The sequence below is a fragment of the Carcharhinus amblyrhynchos genome, chromosome 17 (genome assembly GCF_965287045.1).
Source record: "Carcharhinus amblyrhynchos chromosome 17, sCarAmb.v2.hapA, whole genome shotgun sequence".
Classification (NCBI taxonomy): Eukaryota; Metazoa; Chordata; class Chondrichthyes; order Carcharhiniformes; family Carcharhinidae; genus Carcharhinus; species Carcharhinus amblyrhynchos.
In genome coordinates, this window is record NC_137340.1 from 8,394,464 (window position 1) to 8,414,540 (window position 20,077).

The window sequence follows — 20,077 nt, forward strand, 5'->3', positions numbered from 1 at the left end:
CAGCCTTTAGTTCCCAGGCTTTTCACTGCAGTCCTTTTTAAACAAAGGCACAACGTTTGCCATCCTCCAATCTTCAGGCACCTCACCTGTGACTATCGATGTTACAAATATCTCTGCTGGGGGACCCGTAATTTCCTCCCTAGCATCCCATAATGTCCCGGGATACACTTCATCAGGTCCTGGGGATTTATCTACCTTGATGCGCTTTAAGACTTCCAGCACCTCCTTCTCCGTAATATGTATGTTGCTCAAGACATCACTTTTTCCCCCAAGTTCCCAAATATCCATGCTTTTCTATACAGTGAATACTGAAGAGAAATATTCATTTAGGATCTCACCCACCTCTTCTGGATCTGCACATAGATGACTTTGTTGATCCCTAAGAGGCCCTACTCTCTCCCTAGTTACTCTTTTGGCCTTTACATATTTGTAGAAACTCTTTGGATTCTCCTTTGCCTTAACTGCCAAAACAGTTTCGTGTCCCCTTTTTGCCCTCCCGATTTCTCTCTTAACTCTACTTCTACACTCCCTACACTCTTCAAGGGATTCACTTGATCCCAGATGCCGATGCATGTCATGTGCTCCTTCTTCTTCTTGACCTGGGCCTCAATATCCCGAGTCATCCAGGGTTCCCGACTTCCGCCAGCCTTGCCCGTCACTTTAACAGGAATGTGTTTACCCTGAACCCTGGTAACACACCTTTGAAAGCCTCCCACTTACCAGACATTCCTTTGCCTTTCCACAGACTCCCCCAATTAACTTTTCAAAGTTCCTGCCTGATACCATCAAAATTAGCCTTGCTCCAATGTCGAATTTTAACTTTTGGGCCAGACCTATCATTCTCCCATCGCTATCTTAAAACTAATAGTATTATGGTGAGTGGTCCCAAAGTGATCCTTCACTAATTCTCCTGTCACCTGCCCTTCCTTATTTCCCAAGAGGAGGTCCAGTTTTGTCCCCTCTTTAGTGGGGCCATCTACACACTGAATGAGAAATTCCTCCTGAATACACTCAACAAACTTCTCTCCACCCGACCCTCTAATACTATGGCTGTCCCAGTCAATGTTGGGAAAATTAAAATCCCCTACTACTATCACCCTATTTTTCTTGGAGCTATCTGTAATCCCCTTACAGATTTGCTCCTCAACTTCACGCTGACTATTTGGGGCCTATAACACAAATCAATCGAAGTGATTTCCCCTTCTTATTTCTCAGTTCTACTCATATAGACTCAGTGGCCGAACCCTCAGATATATCCCGTCTCAGTACTGCCATGATGTTTTCTCTAATCAAAAGTGCAACTCACTCTCCTCTCTTACCATTTGTTCTATCTTTCCTATAGCATCTGTACCCTGGAACATTGAGCTGCCAATCCTGTCCTCCCCTTAGCCATGTTTCAGTAATTGCTATAATATCCCAGTCCCATGTACCCATCCATGCCCTGAGTTCATCTGCCTTGCCTGTCAGGCCTCTTGTATTGAAATAAATGCAGTTTAATCTGGACTTCCTTTGCTCTCTATCTTGTTTTTGCCTGGTCTGTCTGGTACTAGGGTTACTGACACTGCCTTTACTTCTTAACGTGCTCTCTTTAACTCCTGTGCTGTCCTCAATCTTCTCTTCTGCTCCCCTACTGCTTTGGGTCCCACCCTCCTGCCAAACTAGTTTAAACCCTCCCGAGTGGCTCTAGCAAATCTCCCCACGAGACCCCTTAAAGTTCAGGTGCAACTCGTCCCTCTTGAATAGGTCACCCCTTCCCAAGAAAAAAATCCCAATGATCCAAATATCTAAATCTCTAATCCCTGCACCAGTCCTCAAGCCACACATTCACCTGCCTAATCCTCCTATTCATACTCTCACTGGAACATGGCATCGGTAGTAGTCCAGAAATTACGACCTTCAAAGTCCTGCATTTCAGCCTTTTGCCTAACTTTCTATATTCATATTTCAGGACCTCATCCCTTTTCCTGCCTATGTTGTTGGTCTCAATGTGTACAACAACCTCTGGTTCTCACCCTCCTCCTTACGAATGTCCTGCAATCGCTCAGAGGCGTCGTTGACCCTGGCACCAGAGAGGCAACACACCATCCTGGAGTCTCGATCACGGCCACAGAAACTCCTGTCTATGCCTGTAACTAGCGAGTCCCCTGTTACTACTGCTCACTTGCTCTTTGCCCAACCCTGCTCTGCAGCAGAACCAGCTGTGGTGCCACAGACCTGGCTGCTACTACTACTATTATCTCTCCCTGACAGGCTATCCCCATCAACAGTACCCAAAATGGTATACCCGTTTGAAAGGAGAATAGCCACAGGAAACTCCTGCACTACCTGTCTGGTACCTGACTGAACCTGTGGGGTGACAACCTCCCTGTAACTAGTGTCTATGACACTCTCTGCTTCCTGTATGCTCCGCGGTGCATCCACCTGCTGCTCCAACCGAACAACGTAGTCTGTGAGGAGCTGCAACTGGATACACTTTCTGTAGATAAAGTTGTCAGGGAGGCTAGATTGCTCCCTACTTTCCCACAGCTGGCAGGAGGAGCATACCATGCCCCAAATGCAATACTGCCTTTATGCAGGTAAAAGGATAGAAGAATCTCAACTCACCTCTCCCTTGCTTGTGGTCCTCCTGATGACTTTTGTTTTAGTTAGAGGAGGAGATAGGAAGGGAAACACTCAAATAGTGTTTGGAGTTTAACTGTCCCTGTACAACTCCTCCACAGACTAACTTCTGGTAGCAGCTTCATGTGAAGTAGAAGATTTCTTCTGTCAGGCTTTGGTGTCTGAAATGCATCAGGTTCTTAGCATCTTTGTATTCCAATAATACACTCTGCTGTTAGTTATGTCATCACTGATCCAATATGGTGTTAACCTTTGGTATCACTGTTAGTATCTAAGAAGGCAACACATGGAAACAGTCATAATTTTAAACAACCATGCAGTTAGACAGCATCTTTAATGTGGAGAAGTGGTTCGCAGAGACCTAACTGAAATAATATAGGTGCTGAGTCATGACCAAAAGCGTTGCCAAGGAGATGGGCTTTAAGGAGGGTGCAGGAGGATGAAAGGAGGGGGTATCTGGAGGCTGAGCTGTTAAAGGGACAGTCATGAATGATGAGACAAAGGAAGGCCAGGCTGCTGAAAAGGCCAGGGAAGATTCAGGGAAGGGCGTTGTCAGACTGGAAGCAGTTACAACGATAGGGGTCATGAAGGGATTCAAACAGAAGAATGAGAATTTTAAATTGGAGGCATTGGGTGAATGGCCTTCAGCAAGGACAGAGGTGATGAACGAGTCTGAAAGCTGTGCGGGTTAGGTGCATTGGCTATGTTAAATTCTCCCTCAGTGTACCCGGAGAGGCGCCGGAGTGTGGCGACTGGGGGATTCTCACAGTAACTTCATTGCAGTGTTAATGTAAGCCTACTTGTGACAATAATAAGTAAACTTAAAACAAAAATGATACAGGCAGCAAAGTTTTGGATGAACTGGTTTTTACGGAGCGTAGAAGAATGGAGACCAGCAATAAGAGGTAGCAATGGCACAACAGAGGGTTTCAGCAGCAGATGAGTTGAGGGGGAAGATGGAGGTAGAGGAAGGCTTTGTAATGAAAAGCAGAGAGTCAGAAGCACAGCCTTAGAATGTGAAGGTTACTTACAGGTGAGGGAGATTTCCAATCATTATTGTAGTCCAGTCACTGTCAAACGATCAGTGCAGTTTCCCATTTCCGGTATAGCCAATTGCTGAAGCAGTGCATTCCTAAGGAAAAACAATTACAACCTTACTGATACGAACGGCCTCACACGTCCCAGCTGTAACATTATTTATTCACCATTTTAAATGCTTGACATGATATCTACATTCACATGAACCTGGTTTGAGTATGGCATTACCTAAAGTTTCAATGATGCACAGTAACGGCATCACAGTGGTTACACTGCCGCCTCACAGCGCCAGGAAGCTGTGTTCGATTCCCAGCTATATGGAATTTGCACGCTCTCCCCGTGTCTGCGTGAGTTTCCTCCAGGTGTTCCGGTTTCATTCCACAGTGAGAAAGACATGCTGATTAGGTGGATTGTCCGTGCTAAATTCTCCTGCAGTGTACCAAACAGGCACCGGAGTATGGCAACTCAGAGATTTTCACAGTAACTTTATTAGTGTTAATGTAAGCCTAAATGTGACAATAATAAATAAATTTGTTTTTTTACTTTTGTTAGAATCTGTTTCCTAAATATGGTCCATTAATAATGTTGATTAAAACCTGTTGGGTTTTTGTATCTTGATAAGTTGAATGATGAAATACTCAGGTGAACTTTGTCTTATATTACAAAGCTCATTGTTCATTCATTGTTCAAGTGCTTTTGTCTGACCAAGTGTCAAAGCCAAGTCTGTACTGCAGAGCATTTTGGCTTTTGGTTTAGATATTTTGATGCACCAGTTCGTAAAGGTTTGCATCTATTGCAACTGTAGCAAAGATATAGATTGACCATCTGGTCAGAAAGCACAGCTGCAACTGGCAGTGACTCTCTGATGAGAATGACACAAAAGCAAATCACAGTGGATGGTGAGAGAGAAAGGAGCAGCACCGTGGTACAGTGGTTAGCCTCACAGCGCCAGGGACCTGAGTTCAACCCAACCTTGAGTCACTGTGTGGAGTTTGCACATTCTCCTTGTGTCTGCATGGGTTTCCTCTGGGTGCTCTGGTTTCCTGTGTGGGTTAGGTTGATTAGCCACGCTAAATTGCTCCTTCGTGTCAGGGGGATTAGCAGGGGGGGTTACGAAACTAGGTGGGATTGTGGTCGGTACAGACTCAATGGGCCAAATGGCCTCCTTCTGCACTGTAGGATTCTATTTAAAAGAAAGGATAGATGTTGGAAATAGTCCGTAGATCAAGCAGTATCTCTAGAAGGAAAACCAGAGTTAAAATTTCAGATGCATGACCTTTTATTACTCTCTCTGAGATGCAAATATCCAAATACTGTTTCAAAAATAAAGAACATGTTGAATTTATATAGCACCTTTAATGTAACAAAGGTCCCAAGGCATTTCACAGCAGCACTATAAAGTAAAATGAAAGCAAACCACACAAAGTGATAATCAAGATAACCAAAAGCTTGGTTAAAGAGGTCAGTTTTAAGGAGTGTCTTAAAAGGAGGAAGTGGAGAGGCAGAGAGGTGTAAGGAGGGAACTCTTGAGCTTAGGGTCCAAATAACCGAAGGCATTGCCACTACAGGTGGACCGATTAATATCGGAGATGCTCAAAAGACCAGAATTGGAGGAGCGCAGATACTGCAGGGGTTGTCGGAGATTACAGGGATAGTGAGGGGAGGTGCCATGCAGGGACTTAAAAACAATGCTAAAATAAAGACATTGCTTACCTGGGAGCCACTGCAGGTCAGTGAGCACAGGCATGATGGGTGTGAGTTAGGACACAGGAATGGCATTAATTTTCTGCGGGGATAGGAAGTGGGAGAACAGTTAGGAGTGAATTGGAATAATCAAGTCTAAAAGTAACAAAGGCACGGATAAGGGTTTCAGCAGCAGCTGAGTGGAGGCAAGGGCAGAGTTACGGAGGTGACAATACACAGTCTTAATGATGGCACAGATAAGGCTGTCAGAAGTTCAACTAGGGGTCAAATGTGGCAACAGGTTTCCCAACAATCTAGTTCATCCCCAGGTAGTTACTAAGGAAACAGCTAGTGAGTCAGTGATAAGAGAACCGAAGTTGTAGTCGGGACCAAAACAATGGCTTTGGTTTTCATCCTAAAGTTATGGACAGCACGGTGGCACAGTGGTTAGCACTGGTGCCTCACAGCGCCAGGGACCTGGATTCGATTCCTGGCTTGGGTCACTATCAGTGTGGAGTTTGCACATTCTGCCCATGTCTACATGGGTTTCCTCCGGGTGTTCTGGTTTCCTCCCAGTCTGAAAGACGGACTGGTTAGCTGCGTTGACCTGAACAGGGGCCAGAGTACGGTGACTAGGGGATTTTCACAGTAACTTCATTGCAGGGACAAGAGAGATGTTGCTGAGGTACAGCTGGTTCTTCCGTATACATATGGAAACAGATGATCGAGATAGGATGGCACAGTGGCTGGCGCTGCTTCCTCACAGTGTCAGGGACTCGGGTTCAATTCTGGTCTCCGGTCACTCTGTGTGTGTGTGTGTGTGTGTGTGTGTGGAGTCTGTACATTCTCCCGGTGTCAGCATGGGTTTCCTCTGGGTGCTCCAGTTTCCTCCCAAGTCCAAAGATGTGCAAGTTAGGTTGACTGGTCATGCTAAATTGCCCCTTAGTGTCAGGGCAATTAGCAGGGTAAATACATGGGATGACATAGATAGGGTCTGAGAGAGATTGTCGTCAGTGCAGACTTAATGGATCAAATTGTCCATTCGGGTGGCACAGTGGTTAGCACTGCTGCTTCACAGTACCAGGGACCTGGGTTCGATTCCTGGCTTGGGTCACTGTCTGTGTGAAGTTTGCACATTCTCCCCGTGTCTGCGTGGGTTTCCTCCAGGTGCTCCGGTTTCCTCCCACAGTCTGAAAGACATGCTGGTGGGTGCAGTGACTCAAACAGGGACTGGAGTGTGGTGACTAGGTGACTTTCACTGTTACTTAATTCCAGTGTTAATGTAAGCCTTATTTGTGATGAATAAATAAACAAACTTTAATTCTATGTTGGCTTCCAAGTCTATCCTTGAAGCTTAGAAAAATGCTCCCAGAAACAGGAGACAATGTAAACATGAAATATAAAATATGTCAACTTGAATGACAATGAGGAATGTAAACACTTGGAATCATTTTCACAGTGACACACCGACAAACTATACTGCTTACTGTTATAGAACCCCTACAGTGCAGGAGGCCATTTGGCCCATCGAGTCTGCACCGACCGCAGTGCCACCCAAACACTATCCTCATAGCTAGTCGTTCTGACATCAGGGAGAACTTAGCATGGCCAATCCACCTAACCTGCACATCTTTGGACTCTGGAGCACCCGGAGGAAACACACGCAGACACGGAGAGAACATACAGACGCTGCACTGACAGTGAGCCAAGCCGGGAATTGAACCTGGGTCCCTAGCTTGTGTGAGGAGATAGCAAAGACAAACTTTACCCTTCTTGGGAATGTGGAATACTTTCAACGTTGTATTTGATTGATCCAGTTTGTTCTGGTGTCTTTCAATAGATATTTATGCTGAAAATAAATCACTTCCCACTCATCTAACTGTACCGAGCAAAGGAGAATGGGAAAACTACTGCAGGTTAGGGTCAGCCATTTTGGAGACAGTGAATTGGAGTCCCAGAATGGGAGGGGAAGTTTCCTCACACACTGCTCCCCAACTCCCGAGGCAAGCAGGCCAGGCCCAAGGAGCACAGCTCCTTGGATTCATCCAGCAGCCAGTCAGATGGAGCTTTTGGGACCAGGGTGTCCTGTTAGACAACCGGCTTCATGTGATCAACTCCCTGGCATTTTCTGATTTCAGGCAGGAACTCGTTGATGGAATCCAGGAGGGATTCTTAAAAGAAACAGAGCAACTCCAATCTGAAAACGATGAACAGTCATTTGAAAGAGGACAAGGATGCCTGCGCATAAAAAAGTGTTGTTCCAGAAAATCATTCTTCTGTTCTGTTGTTCACCCTCTCCCTCTTACACGCACGCTTTCTCCCTCTTACACTCACTCTCTCTCCCTCTCACACAGTCACACTTTCCCTCTCACACATACACTCATCCATTCACTCTCACCAGGCCCACATGGTTTGTAGATTGTAAAGCTGAGGAGAGGCTTGGGACGGCTGTGAAAGTACTAAGATGCTTTCTCCCCACCCTCTCACCCCGTCTGTCCAGGATTCCATGGTTGTTGTGATAGCCACTCTGCCGTCTTGACTCCCATCATCCTTTAGGGGGCAAGGACAGTGAAGGCTGGAAAATCCAGCATTTTCTGATTTTGTTTCACATCCCAGTGTCCACAGCATCTTGCTTTGATTTTTTTTAGGAGGCCTCTCTTCTCACAACCATCTCCCCTTCCCACACCCTTCTTCATGACTGGCAGTCTCTCCCCGCCCCTGAAAGCCGCTCTTCCTCAACAACACTCTCTGGCGCCAGTGTTCAAGTCTCAGGTTGACTAGAGCCACTGACCTTCACACTGCTCGCTGCTGCTACTCTCACACACTTGTTTCTCTCCGACACGAGTAAGCCTATAAAGCAGCAAACACAGAGGCGAAACGGCCTGTGCTTGGAGGAACAGCTCCTTGCAGGATCTGCCATTTCACTTACCAGCATTTTGAACACTGGCTCTCGGGGCTGGGTAAGGAGGGAAGGTGGGCCTAATTGTGGCCCATTGTCCATATGTTGGTCAACCCTGATTTTCAACATAGGAACAGGCCATTCAGCCCAATAGTTTCCGTGTGAACCTCCACCGATCTTATTTTGCTCAAGTGTATCAGTGTATTTGTCAATTCCATTTTTCCCCAATTTTTTCTTACATGCCTATATGCTACTTACATCAATTACTCCACACGGTAGCAAAGCTCCACATTCCAAAGGCCTCTTGAGCTGCTTGCTCATGTTGTCTTCCCCTAATGGGAAAGGAATGAGAGCCTGATGTATTGCTCCAGCACATATCTGAGCAGGTGCACGGAATTCTGGCCTCTCAGGCTCCACAGCGGATGAAGCAAGGAGCACACTGCAGCTCCATGGGCATCAGACGACTGAACCTGCAAGCGAACATGGAGTGGACGATAAAGACTGGAATAACTCCAGCCTATTCTGTGTACCCACATCTGGCACAAAGGGCAACTTGATTGCTAACAACACTGCGAACATTGAAAATCACCTCACCAATTCCAAAGTGATTCGAAAAACGCTAACTTCAGGAGACACTTTACAAACAAGTTGCTTTATGAGCCAAGATTCTATGAAAAGCTGGACTGAACTGAATGCAAATTACAATCCAAAATGTAATCATTTTCTCTTTCTAGTTTTCATACTTCCCATACCTACCCTCCCTTCTACTCTTCAAGATCCTACACATCTGGCCGCCACTGCCTCCCGCTCTGAATTCGGGCAATCCAATTCCTAACCTAGATAATCATGATGGGTACCTCAGCCATCGTTGCTGAAGACATCCTCTGTTCGTCAAACCCCAATGGCCTTTTGCACAGCTTGATCACTCTGCACCTTTCAACACAACTGACCGCTCTCCAGCATCCCCTACTGTCAAGATGAAAGAGTCTATCAGACCCTGTTCCACTCTTTCTTATTCCGATGCACCTATGCCACCAGTGATGGTTTCTCCTTGCACACTGTACTATCATTTCAGGTACTTCCATTCATGAAAATTGTCATTGTCCACCTCCTTTTTCCTGCATAGGCACAGGGTTAGTTTCTACCCTTGCTGATGACACCACTGCCCTTGATTCCACAAGTACCTTGTTGTCAGATTGTCAAATTGACCAACTTGTACATGAATCAGATGATTTTCCAGTTGAACACAGAAAATCAAAGGTATTTTTGTTTGCACTTATCAAAAACTTTGCACCTTTTTTGTCACTATCCTATTCCTTGGCTGCTAATGTACAGAGGAACTTTAACATCTGTTAAATTCAAAGCTGAGCATCAAACCCACATTCTATCATAACGTTGCCCATCTCATCTGATGCTAACACCTTATCCATGCTTTCATTTCTTCCCAAGTACAACCGTTGAACACTCATGTAAACTTCCTTTACATATATAACTTCATTGATTCAATGTTTGTTGTGCACCAAGTTCCACTTGTCCATCACCTCTATCCTCACCCATCTGTGCTCCATCCAGGCCCCCATGACATGTCATGTTCTTGCTTTCAGCAGCCCTACCTCTACCATCACAAGTACTTCTACGCTCCAGCACACAGTCTTTGGTCTCGCATTCAGCTTGCCCCAAACCATTCCTAGTTGCTAACAGAAAGTTCAACCATTTTTGTCCTAATGCCCTGAAACTTCTTTACAAAATTTCTTCTTAGAAGCATAGAATCCCTACAGTGCAGAAGGAGACCATTTGGCCAATTGGGCCTGCAATACCACCCAAGTCCAATCCCCGTAACTCCATGTATTTACCCTACTAATTTATCCTGACACCAAAGAGCAAGTTATCATGGCCAATCAACCTAACACACACATCTCTGGGCTGTGAAAGGAAACCTCAACACCTGGAGGAAACCCACGCCGACACAGAGAGAATATGCAAACTCCACACAGTTACCCAAGCCTGGAATTGAACCTGGGTTCCTGGAGCTGTGAGGCAGCAGTGCTAACCACTGTGCCGCCATGCGATAAATGCTCTAACTCTGACCCTGTCGATTTCTCTCTTATACGACTTGCCTTGGGCAATTTCAAGGCACTAAATTTATTGAACAAATTTATGTAATGTGAATAATATATGAAAGAGTGTTTTTATTTACATGCCTTAATTTCAAAAGCTCCTCCACTGATCGGTTGATATGTTGAGTTGCCGCACTGATGCATTGCTGCAGTTTACAAGATAAACGAAACATACCCTACCCGCTGGAGAGTTCTCCAACTCGAGAATCTGTGGATCACAAGACTGGACTTAATTAACATTATTTCAGTCACCACTTGTGGATTTACGCACGGGTACATTGCATCATTTCTACTGTAGACAACAGGTTCTTCATTTATGTCCAACTTGGACGGCAGGCTTATTCCCTTTTATCAACTAACTAGAATACTATGCCTGTTACATCTGCTGCCACTTTCCATTATCAGCAAATAAACAAAATTCAAAGATTCCAAACTTTTCAGAAAGACACTCCCATGTAGATTCCTGAAGTATCTGGAATTAGAAGTCAGTATCAGATATCAGTACGGTCAATAAAAATATTCCATCTCTCGAGGACAGCCTTATTCTTCGGACTTCTTTTTGCTCTTGACTGTCTTGACCGTGCTTGAAGTTGCGGTTGGCTTGGTGGTTTTAGCTGCTGTTTGACTTGCTTTGGCTTTAATCCGCAACGCCCTCTGAGCTCTCCTCTTCTGTTTCACGCGGATGACGTCCGCGTGTCCCGTCTCAATCATTTGCTCCTCCCAGGACTTGATTTCAGTCTGGTAACGGATTTTGTCATCCTCGGCCAGTTGCTTGTACATCTGGAAAATTAAGAGTTAAGAGTCAGGAATCCGTGTGCTGGAAAGTGAAAGCATTACTTCTGTTGGCGAAGTGGGAGGAGGCTCACAAGGAGCATAAAACAACATCACATCACCACACCAGTTGAGGTGAATGGCCTATTCCACCCTGCACTGTAGGCTCTACGCAAGTCAGGGCTGCAGAAACAGAACCATTGTTTTGCCTGATTAGACTTCCATGAACTGTTTAATTCTCTAAATATGGGAGCGTTGAAACACATGACATTTCACCAAGCAGCTCGCACACCCTTCCCTCTCCACTTAACTCAAGAAACTGGGAAGTGGCATGTGGGAATGAGAAGTAAAATTAACCCATAAACACGGCTGGGCAGTGTGCATGGATTAATTATTCTCTTCACAGTTTCCCTCACACCCTGATGGAAACAATTTTAGTTCCACTCAAGTGGCTGTGGTTCAAATCGCAGAGCATCAACAGAATTCAATACCTGTTGACTGACCAGTGCAAAGCTAAAGGGAAGATGTTTTCTTCAGTGGCACAGTGGTTAGCACTGCTGCCTCACAGCGCCAGTTACCCAGGTTCAATTCCGGCCGCGGGTCACTGTTCGTGTGGAGTTTGCACGTTCTCCCCACGTCTGTGTGGGTTTCTTCAGGGTGCTCCGGTTTCCTCCTACAGTCCAAAGATGTGTGGGTTAGGTTGATTGGCCATGCTAAATTGCCCCCTAGTGTCAGGGGTTAGTAGGGTAACTAAGTGGGGTTACGGGGCTAGGGCCCATGTTGAGATTGTGGTTGGTGCAGGCTTGATGGGCCAAATGGTCTTTTTTTGCATTGTGGGGATTCTATTGAGATGTCAAATCACAATCAAGTCTGCCCATTTCACTTAAGGTAGGGCCCAGATTTTTCCCTGCAAAATGGACATTCTTCCCTCAAACCATACCACCACTGGTTATTCAGCTCCTGGCTTTTAAGGAGTACTTCCAGTGCTGAATTGCTGCTGTGTGTGTCCATAAAACACTCATTTCAATGGTAACTCATCACGTGAAATGTTTTGACATGTCTGGTGTGGAAAGGCATCGTATACTGCAAGTACTTGAACAGCTTACACCAATTGAACATAAAATATCTGTTCACAATATTAATATACTGTGTATTTGAAAGAGTATTCTATATCTTACATATATATGCCATTTACCATGTTTAAGACTAACACCTGGTTAAAACTTTTGAATGGAACAAAAAGCCAAGCAAATGTTATTTGTTGAACTGAAATATTCATACAAGTGCTGATAGCAAAGGTAATGCTATCACAGGATTTTTTTTTGTTCATGGATTGCGGCCAGTGGTTATAGCGAGGCTACCATTTATTGCCCGTCCCTAATTGCCTTTGTGAAGTCCGTGGTGAGCCACCGTCTTGTTCTGCTGCAATCCCATAGAGTTTTCCAGGATTCTGAACCAGCGACTGTGAAGGAACGGTGATATATTTCTGAGTCAGGATGGTGTGCGACTTAGAGGGAAACTTGCAGGTGGCAAATGTTCCCAAGCGTCCACTGTCCTAGGTAATGGGAGATTGCAGTTTTGGAAGGGACTGTTACAGAACCACAGAATCCTACAGTGCAGGAAGCCGCCATTGGGCACATTGAGTCTGCCCTGGCCACAATACTACCCAGGCCCTATACCCATTACACCATGCATTTACCCTAGCTAGTCCACCTGACACTAAAGGGGCAATTTAGCATGGCCAATCCACCTAACCCACCCATCTTTTGGACAGTGGGACGAAACCAGAGCAGCCAGAGGAAACCCATGCAGGCACGGGGAGAATGTGCAAACTCCACACAGATAGTAACCCAAGCCAGGAACTGAACCTGGGTCCCCGACGTTGAGGCAGCAGTGCTAACCCCATGCCACCGTTGAAGGAGCCTTAGCAAGTTACCGCGGTAAATTTCATGTGTGGTATAGACATCTTTCACGGTGTGTCAGTGTGGAGATGGTGCCAATTTAGCAGGCTGCTTTGTCCTCGATGGTGACAAGCTTCTTGAATGTTGCTTGTCAATAATAGTCAATGGGTATAGGGCATAGGAAGGAATGTGGCATGAAGGGCAAAATTAGATCAGCCATGATTTTATTCAATGGGGGAGCAGGCTCAATGGGCTGAATGGCCTGCACCAGCTCTTAATTCACAGTCCAGGCAAGTGCAGAGTATTTTATCACACTCCTGACATGGGTCTTGCAGCTGGTGGATAGGTTCGGAGAGCTAGGAACACAGCACACTTTTAAAAAATTCACTCATAGGATATGGGTGTCACTGACCAGCCAGCATTTATTGCCCTGAGGGCAGCTGAGATCAACCACATTGCCGTGGCTCTGGAGTCATATGTAGGCCAGACCAGGTAAGGGCAGCAGATTTCCTTTCCTAAAGCACATTAGTGAATCAGATGGATTTTTCTGATAATTGACGGTCAACAGTAGATTCTTAATTCCAGATTTTATTTTGTTGAATTCAAATTCCACCTCTACAGTGGCGAGATTTGAACACGGGTCCCCAGAACATTAAAATTTCTGGATTAATAGTCTATCGATAATAACACTATTTATGCCAAAATGTACCTTTCAGGATTCATAATCAAACTTTTTAACTCAATTAATTCAAGGACTTACTCGAACATCTACCCATCTGTGGAAAACAGAACACTGTTGCTACTGCAAATTAATACAGAGCAAATGATGTGACAGAAGCCAAGAGCAATAGGCAGGGCATTATTTTCCAGAGAGAAATTATTCCTGGGCTGGTTTAGATTATGCCCTGAAATGGTTCAATCAGTGACTGATCCAGATTCATCCAGAGTCTTAACTGACTGAACACAGGGGACTACGGATCAGTGGCTGCTCACTTGCCACTCACCTAGAAAGCATTTAAAAGGGATTAACTAAAGAATATGAACTGTAACTGAACAATGGAAAATCCTGGGCACCAAATCAGATATCCTGGATAACTCAGTGGCGACCACTAGACCACACTGTAGGCTTTTGTCTCGATCGACTGTACTTAGACAAGTGCAGAGTTTTCTGCTAAGTGTGAGTGGTCCAGCTGGAGTCAGCATCTCTGACCATGTAATGTCATGGACATTAAGTTGAAATGCAAGCCCTTGCACAATAAGCTTCTGCAGGCTGCACCTCCACCAGGCAATCTCACTTTGCCAATGGTTGTAATAGTCACCTTCCGAAGGGAGGATCCTCGTATTATTCCTCCATGCCTTGCTGTTTCACGTTCTTCAGTTGCTCACAGGAGCATCCCAATTTCAATCTCAGTGAGCAATATAATCAAAAAAAGGAATCCAACAGATGGTTTCCCATCGTGTCTGAAAGAAACATAGTCCTCTTCCTGAAGAATCCTCCACCTGCAAGCAGCCCTTGTCCCACCCTTGTCATCACCAGCAAAATTTCACTGGTTCCACCACTGATCACAGTCAGAAGTACGGAGCATGGGACCCTTACCTCAACCTGGGGTGAACTGCAAAAGGGCAGAAAATACGACCAAGCCAATCCCCTCTCCCCCCAGATCTCAAATGATCCTGCTGCCCTATAAGTGAAGACTGAATTACAAGCAAGTGGAAAACATCAGTACGTCTTCAAGTTAACGACAGTGGATGTAAAATTACATAAAATGGTAACAATACACAGTTACTCTCTTCCATAGGAAGAGAAACAGCACGTTAGCAGACCAAACAACACAGAAAGAATATGAATCAGAAAAAAATAAAAGTACTCAACTTAAATGACACTCTAAACCAAAACAGCAAAACATTTGAATGATTTGCATCTTTTAACAGTGTTTCACTGATTCTTACGGACAGTACACCTGGCCCCAGAGTGAATTCACACATCAGAAGATAAATAGATATATGGAATGTATTTGGTATACTAGACTTATTGTTCAGATATAATCCTCCATTTCTTCAATATGAAAGTCAGCTTCTTTGACTGATACATTGACTTCATTTTAACCAGCAGGTAGCCATTGTCAATTTTAAAAATTTTACATCTCCACACACTTTACGTTTGCAAAACCTCGCTGTTGTCACCTTGATGTTCCACATTCTAAATTCCTATGTTCATGATTTTAATTGAAAACATATTTAAACCCTTTCACCACAAGTGGCACAGGAATGTCTTTTTTGCATCTTACAACTGTTCCACCAGTACGCATCTGCCAATGAGTTCTACTTCTGTGCTCATCAGTAGTTAGCACTGCTGCCTCACAGTGCTAGGGACCTGGGTTTGATTCCTGGCTTGGTTTACTGTCTGTATGGACATAAGAACATAAGAAATAGGAGCAGGAATAGGCCATCTAGCCCTTCGAGCCTGCCCTGTCATTCAATAAGATCATGGCTGATCTGAAGTGGATCAGTTCCACTTTCCCGCCTGCTCCCCATAACCCTCAATTCCCTTGCCTATCAGAAATCTATCTACCCCTGACTTAAATATATTCAACGAGGTAGCCTCCACCACTTCAATGGGGAAAGAGGAGGAGAGTACAATTAGTTCCAAATTGCTGGCACAAGAAAGAAGGGCCAAATGGCCTCGTTCTGTGCTACATTTTCTCTGTGCTTCAGAATGAAATCAAGTTGTTATATGTAAACAAGGATATATGTCTTAAACTGAGGATTGAAATGCAAACATACAAACAAGGAGGAGTATGCCATTCAGCCCCTCGAGCCTGCTCTGCCATTTAATAGGATCATGGTTGATCTGATAGTAACTTCAAATCTACATCCCGCTAACTCCTGATAAACTTTTACCCCTTTGCTTAACAAGAACCTATCCACTTCTGACTTAAAAATATCAAAGACTCTGCTTCCTCCATTTATTCAGAAAGAGAATTCCATAGACTGACAATCCTCAGAGAAAACATTTTGCATCATCTCCAGTTTCAATAGCCAACCCCCTACTTTTAAAAATCAGTGACCCCCCCCCGGTTCTCGATTCTCATACAAGGAGAAACGCCTCTCCTGTATCCACACTCAGGATCTTGTATGTTTCAAATACAGCTACTTATCTCCTTTCTTCTAACCACAAGAGAAAAGAGAAAGTGACCAACACTGATTATTTCTATCACTGGAATATTGATATTATTGTCTGAAACAACACTGGAGGCAAAAGTAGAAATAAAAGTTGTAATGAGAACATGGAGCTTCAAATCAGGTGTCTACTCTACAAACGAATGGAGATGAAATCAGAGTGCAAGATGGATCAAAGGTAAATGACGTACAAGAGTAATAGCGAAAAATTCAAATAAAAAAAGCAAAATAAATTTTATTGAGCCCAGTGTCCATTAAAATTTATTTAAAATAAAGTTGACAATAATTAGGTAAACTATCACTCTTGCAAACATCGTGACATATTTTCCAAGAACACAATGGTCAGAAATGCTAGCTGACCAGATCTGTCTGGTTTTATTTGTAGCTAGTACGCCACCACCAGTTCCATGATGGAATTTTTATGCAAGGCCGAAAGAGGGTATGGAATATCCTTTGGGAAAATTGTCCAACATGGAGTCACAGGATTAACAGACTAAGGAAGTTGTCCATAAAGCTGTATCATGTTTCAAGTCCCAACTCCCTAACGTTGAGGCAGAGAGCAGCAGAGAAGGAAAGAAAAGGAAGTAAATCCTGCACTACAGATCATGCTCGTGGGATGTCCTGCCCCTCGTGCCCACAGATCTGCATGTAAGAACTAGCCTATTCAGTCATAAGACTACCCGTGGCAGTAACTCGCAATCTTCAAGAGACATCATTCTTAATGTGAGGGACAGCTAATAAAAGTAGTTTGACTGAAGATACACTACCTTAGATAAGAAAAAAAAAGAAATAGGAGCAGGAGTAGGCCATCTAGCCCTTTGAGCCTGCCCCGCCATTCAATAAGATCATGGCTGATCTGACGTGGCTCAGTTCCACTTTCCTGCCTTCTCCCCATAACCCTTAATCCCCTTGCCGATCAAAAACCTACCTACCCGCGTCTTAAATATATTTAGCGAGGCAGCCTCCACCACTTCAACGAGCAGAGAATTCCAAAGATTCACCGCCCTTTATCATCTTTATGATGCTCTGTGGTCTCCCAGTAGAACATTATTGGAAAGTTACGATTCAGGCTCCCGCTCCACATATTTTCATTCACCTTTACAGCTCAAACACCTTAGAATCAAAACTTGGATCTTTATTCTTCACTGTTAAGCATAATTGCCCCCAGGTTTAATACTCGGCACCCAATAATAGCATATTGTTCAAAGGAGATACCAGCTCTGAAAACTGGTAGATAAACTAGGCTACTAAAGGTAGATTTATTTACAAGTGCAATACTACACAGAAACAAAAAAAGACATAAGATGCTAAAGATGTGATGGGCAACCTTACAGGACACATGAACTGATCTGATGGATTCATTAACAAGGTTGGAAATGTTTCCAGTTCTTTTGAGGAAGTTGTTAATAACACTTTCAAACCTAGAGTTCTTATTTATATTCCCCCAGGAGAAGATTTATAACCCAAAGTGTTTACTGGGATTATAATGTTCCTTTTTCTTGGACAACCAATTGATTTCTCCTTAGTAACCAGGCAATTTGAAAGCAAATCATTTTTAACACTTGGGTGAATAATGCATGAACTGTGTTCCCAAAAGGTGGACTAGTCTTTTTGACACCTGTCAACAGTGAAATACACATCTCCATTTATAAGGCTGGAAAGCAATGACATAAAAATATCCTTGGTATTTCAAAGATTGTAAACTTTGATTAATTTAGGATTAAAAGCTTACTCAAGCTTTGAACTAGACACATTGTGCTTTTTCTGAGAAAACACTTGGACTTGAAGCAACATTAAGTTAATTTGATGAAATATAACCACGCTCTCAAAACAATACCACTTGCCTGAATGTTGTGAATATTCTGCTCTTTCCAGAGAAATTGGAAGCTTTGATGTCTTGAAAGAAAAGCTCACTTCTACAAACAATGTCTCTCATCTTACCGACACTTCACAAACTGTAATTAATTTTGGGGTGTGTGCGGGACAGGGAGAATGGAGGGTGATTCCGGTCCACTACCATAAAATTCATTGTCAAAATGCCATGCAAAACCTTCCGCTGCAACTGAGAAACTTCATTACATTTGAGATGTCAGAGTGATTGAACCTTAAACAAAACGACCCAGGGACGTCAGTTCAACTCCATTGGCTCAGCGTGTCATTTCTCCATTTGCAACTTTAATTCTGGTTCATCCAATGCTGTGGCATCCACCGCTTTAATTTCTCGCCCTGAAGGCAAACAGCATCAGTGTGGGTTAGATGCAAAGTCAAGTTATGATCCCAGCTGGTGTTACTACTGGATAAGTCAGATCCCAGGATGGAACCTGATTGACAGATCCTAACTTTTATTTTCCGTTTATTAACGTGGCTACTGAACAGAGTCACAGAAATTGCTGATATTCAACAGCAACAGAAGATTAACTGCATTACACTATACCTTCACCCCAACCATGTCTTTAAAGATATGATAAGAAGTCTCACAACACTAGGTTTAAGACAAGGTTGTGAGACTTCTTCTTGTGTTTATCCCAGTCCAACGCCGGCATCTCTACATCATGACTTTAAAGGTATGTACAGATTTGCAAGGGTAGTACAAATTGTAACGTCTATGTTATGTGTACAATAAGCACACAGTCCATGTAAACCAATAGGAGAAATGTGGTCAAACACACCACATTCTGAAACCAAGTGATAAATGTCACCCAAAAACAATCCATCCCTCCAGACGCCATTACACTGGGAGCCAACTGGTTGCACTGAACACCCATCTTTCACATGAGGTTTCCAATCTCTGTTCTCAAAGAATTCCTTGGAACTTTCTTCCAAACTATGTTTTTCCACTTGGACATCTTCAACAAGGATCGACCTCTAAGAGTTTCAAACTCTCCCAGTGATGTTCCTCTCCCCCTGGATCGCTATATGCATCCAAGTTTCACACTCAAATACTCAGCTGTGCTAACAGAACACTACTGCTTCACAGGCCATATTTAGGAATCACTGTCTCTTCTGGCAAGCCCACTTTATGTTGATTCAGGTCCCCACAGTGCTCTTTCATTCAGAGCCTTTTCCATTACTCCCTAATTCACTGAACAGGGCTTCGCTCAGATTTCGGTTCTTGCTCCTTGATGCAGGTTGTCTGCTTGGACCTTGCTTTTTCTGTCCCATTTCCTACTTTTCTTCTTCCTATTCTTTTGGGAAATCTGCTTTCCGCACTTCCGTCTCCCGTGTCCAACTTCCCCCGATACTTCCTTTCAACTGAGTTAAAACTATTTGTTGTTTTTCCCCATCTCCGCAGGTCCTTCTCTCTCTAGATCCCTGTGGGCAGGCAACAGAATGGTCTTCTCTGCTTTGTGTTTGTTTAAACTTCCATCCAGAAATCATAAAACCTCATTAAAATGCAGATCTGCCAGCAAATTTTCAAACATGCAGGCAACTTTTTAAAGTGAAACCAAAACTCTCTTATCTCACAATTACAGAATTACAAATTAAACTTAAAGCCACACTGTATTTCTAACATTGCTGAAAGACTTTATTCCTTCCATATTTTTGATGAACCTTTGATATAAAGGCTATTTCACAAAGTTTCAACTCTCCAGCCATTCAATCCTTGTCCTCCAGCAGGACAAGGCAGGCTTGGATATTCCTGGAAATGCTTTCAAGGTTTGGTCATGGAAATCTAGCTGAGAAAATCATGTCTGTTCTCTTGCTCTCCATCCGTTCGTCATTCACTTCCTCCAAAATAGGCCAGAAAATTTGACCACCTATTCGCTAATATCTTGACCAACAGTTGATCAAAACAATTGAGTGACAAACAATTCTGGAACAAATGACCTTCTACTGAGACATTCCTGAGTGGCTTGCATCCAACTGAA

The 20,077-nt window shown here is 43.8% G+C and overlaps 1 protein-coding gene across 1 annotated transcript in view; it reads right to left on the bottom strand.

The window, feature by feature from the left end:
- Positions 1-10,881: 10,881 nt before the first annotated feature.
- tfam (transcription factor A, mitochondrial) overlaps positions 10,882-20,077 on the bottom strand; it is a 39,871-nt gene continuing 30,675 nt past the window's right edge. The window contains exon 7 of the mRNA XM_080205245.1: positions 10,882-11,136. Coding sequence (XP_080061371.1) covers positions 10,897-11,136 — 240 coding nt within the window. The 3' untranslated portion in view covers positions 10,882-10,896. The remainder of the gene's footprint in view (positions 11,137-20,077) is intronic.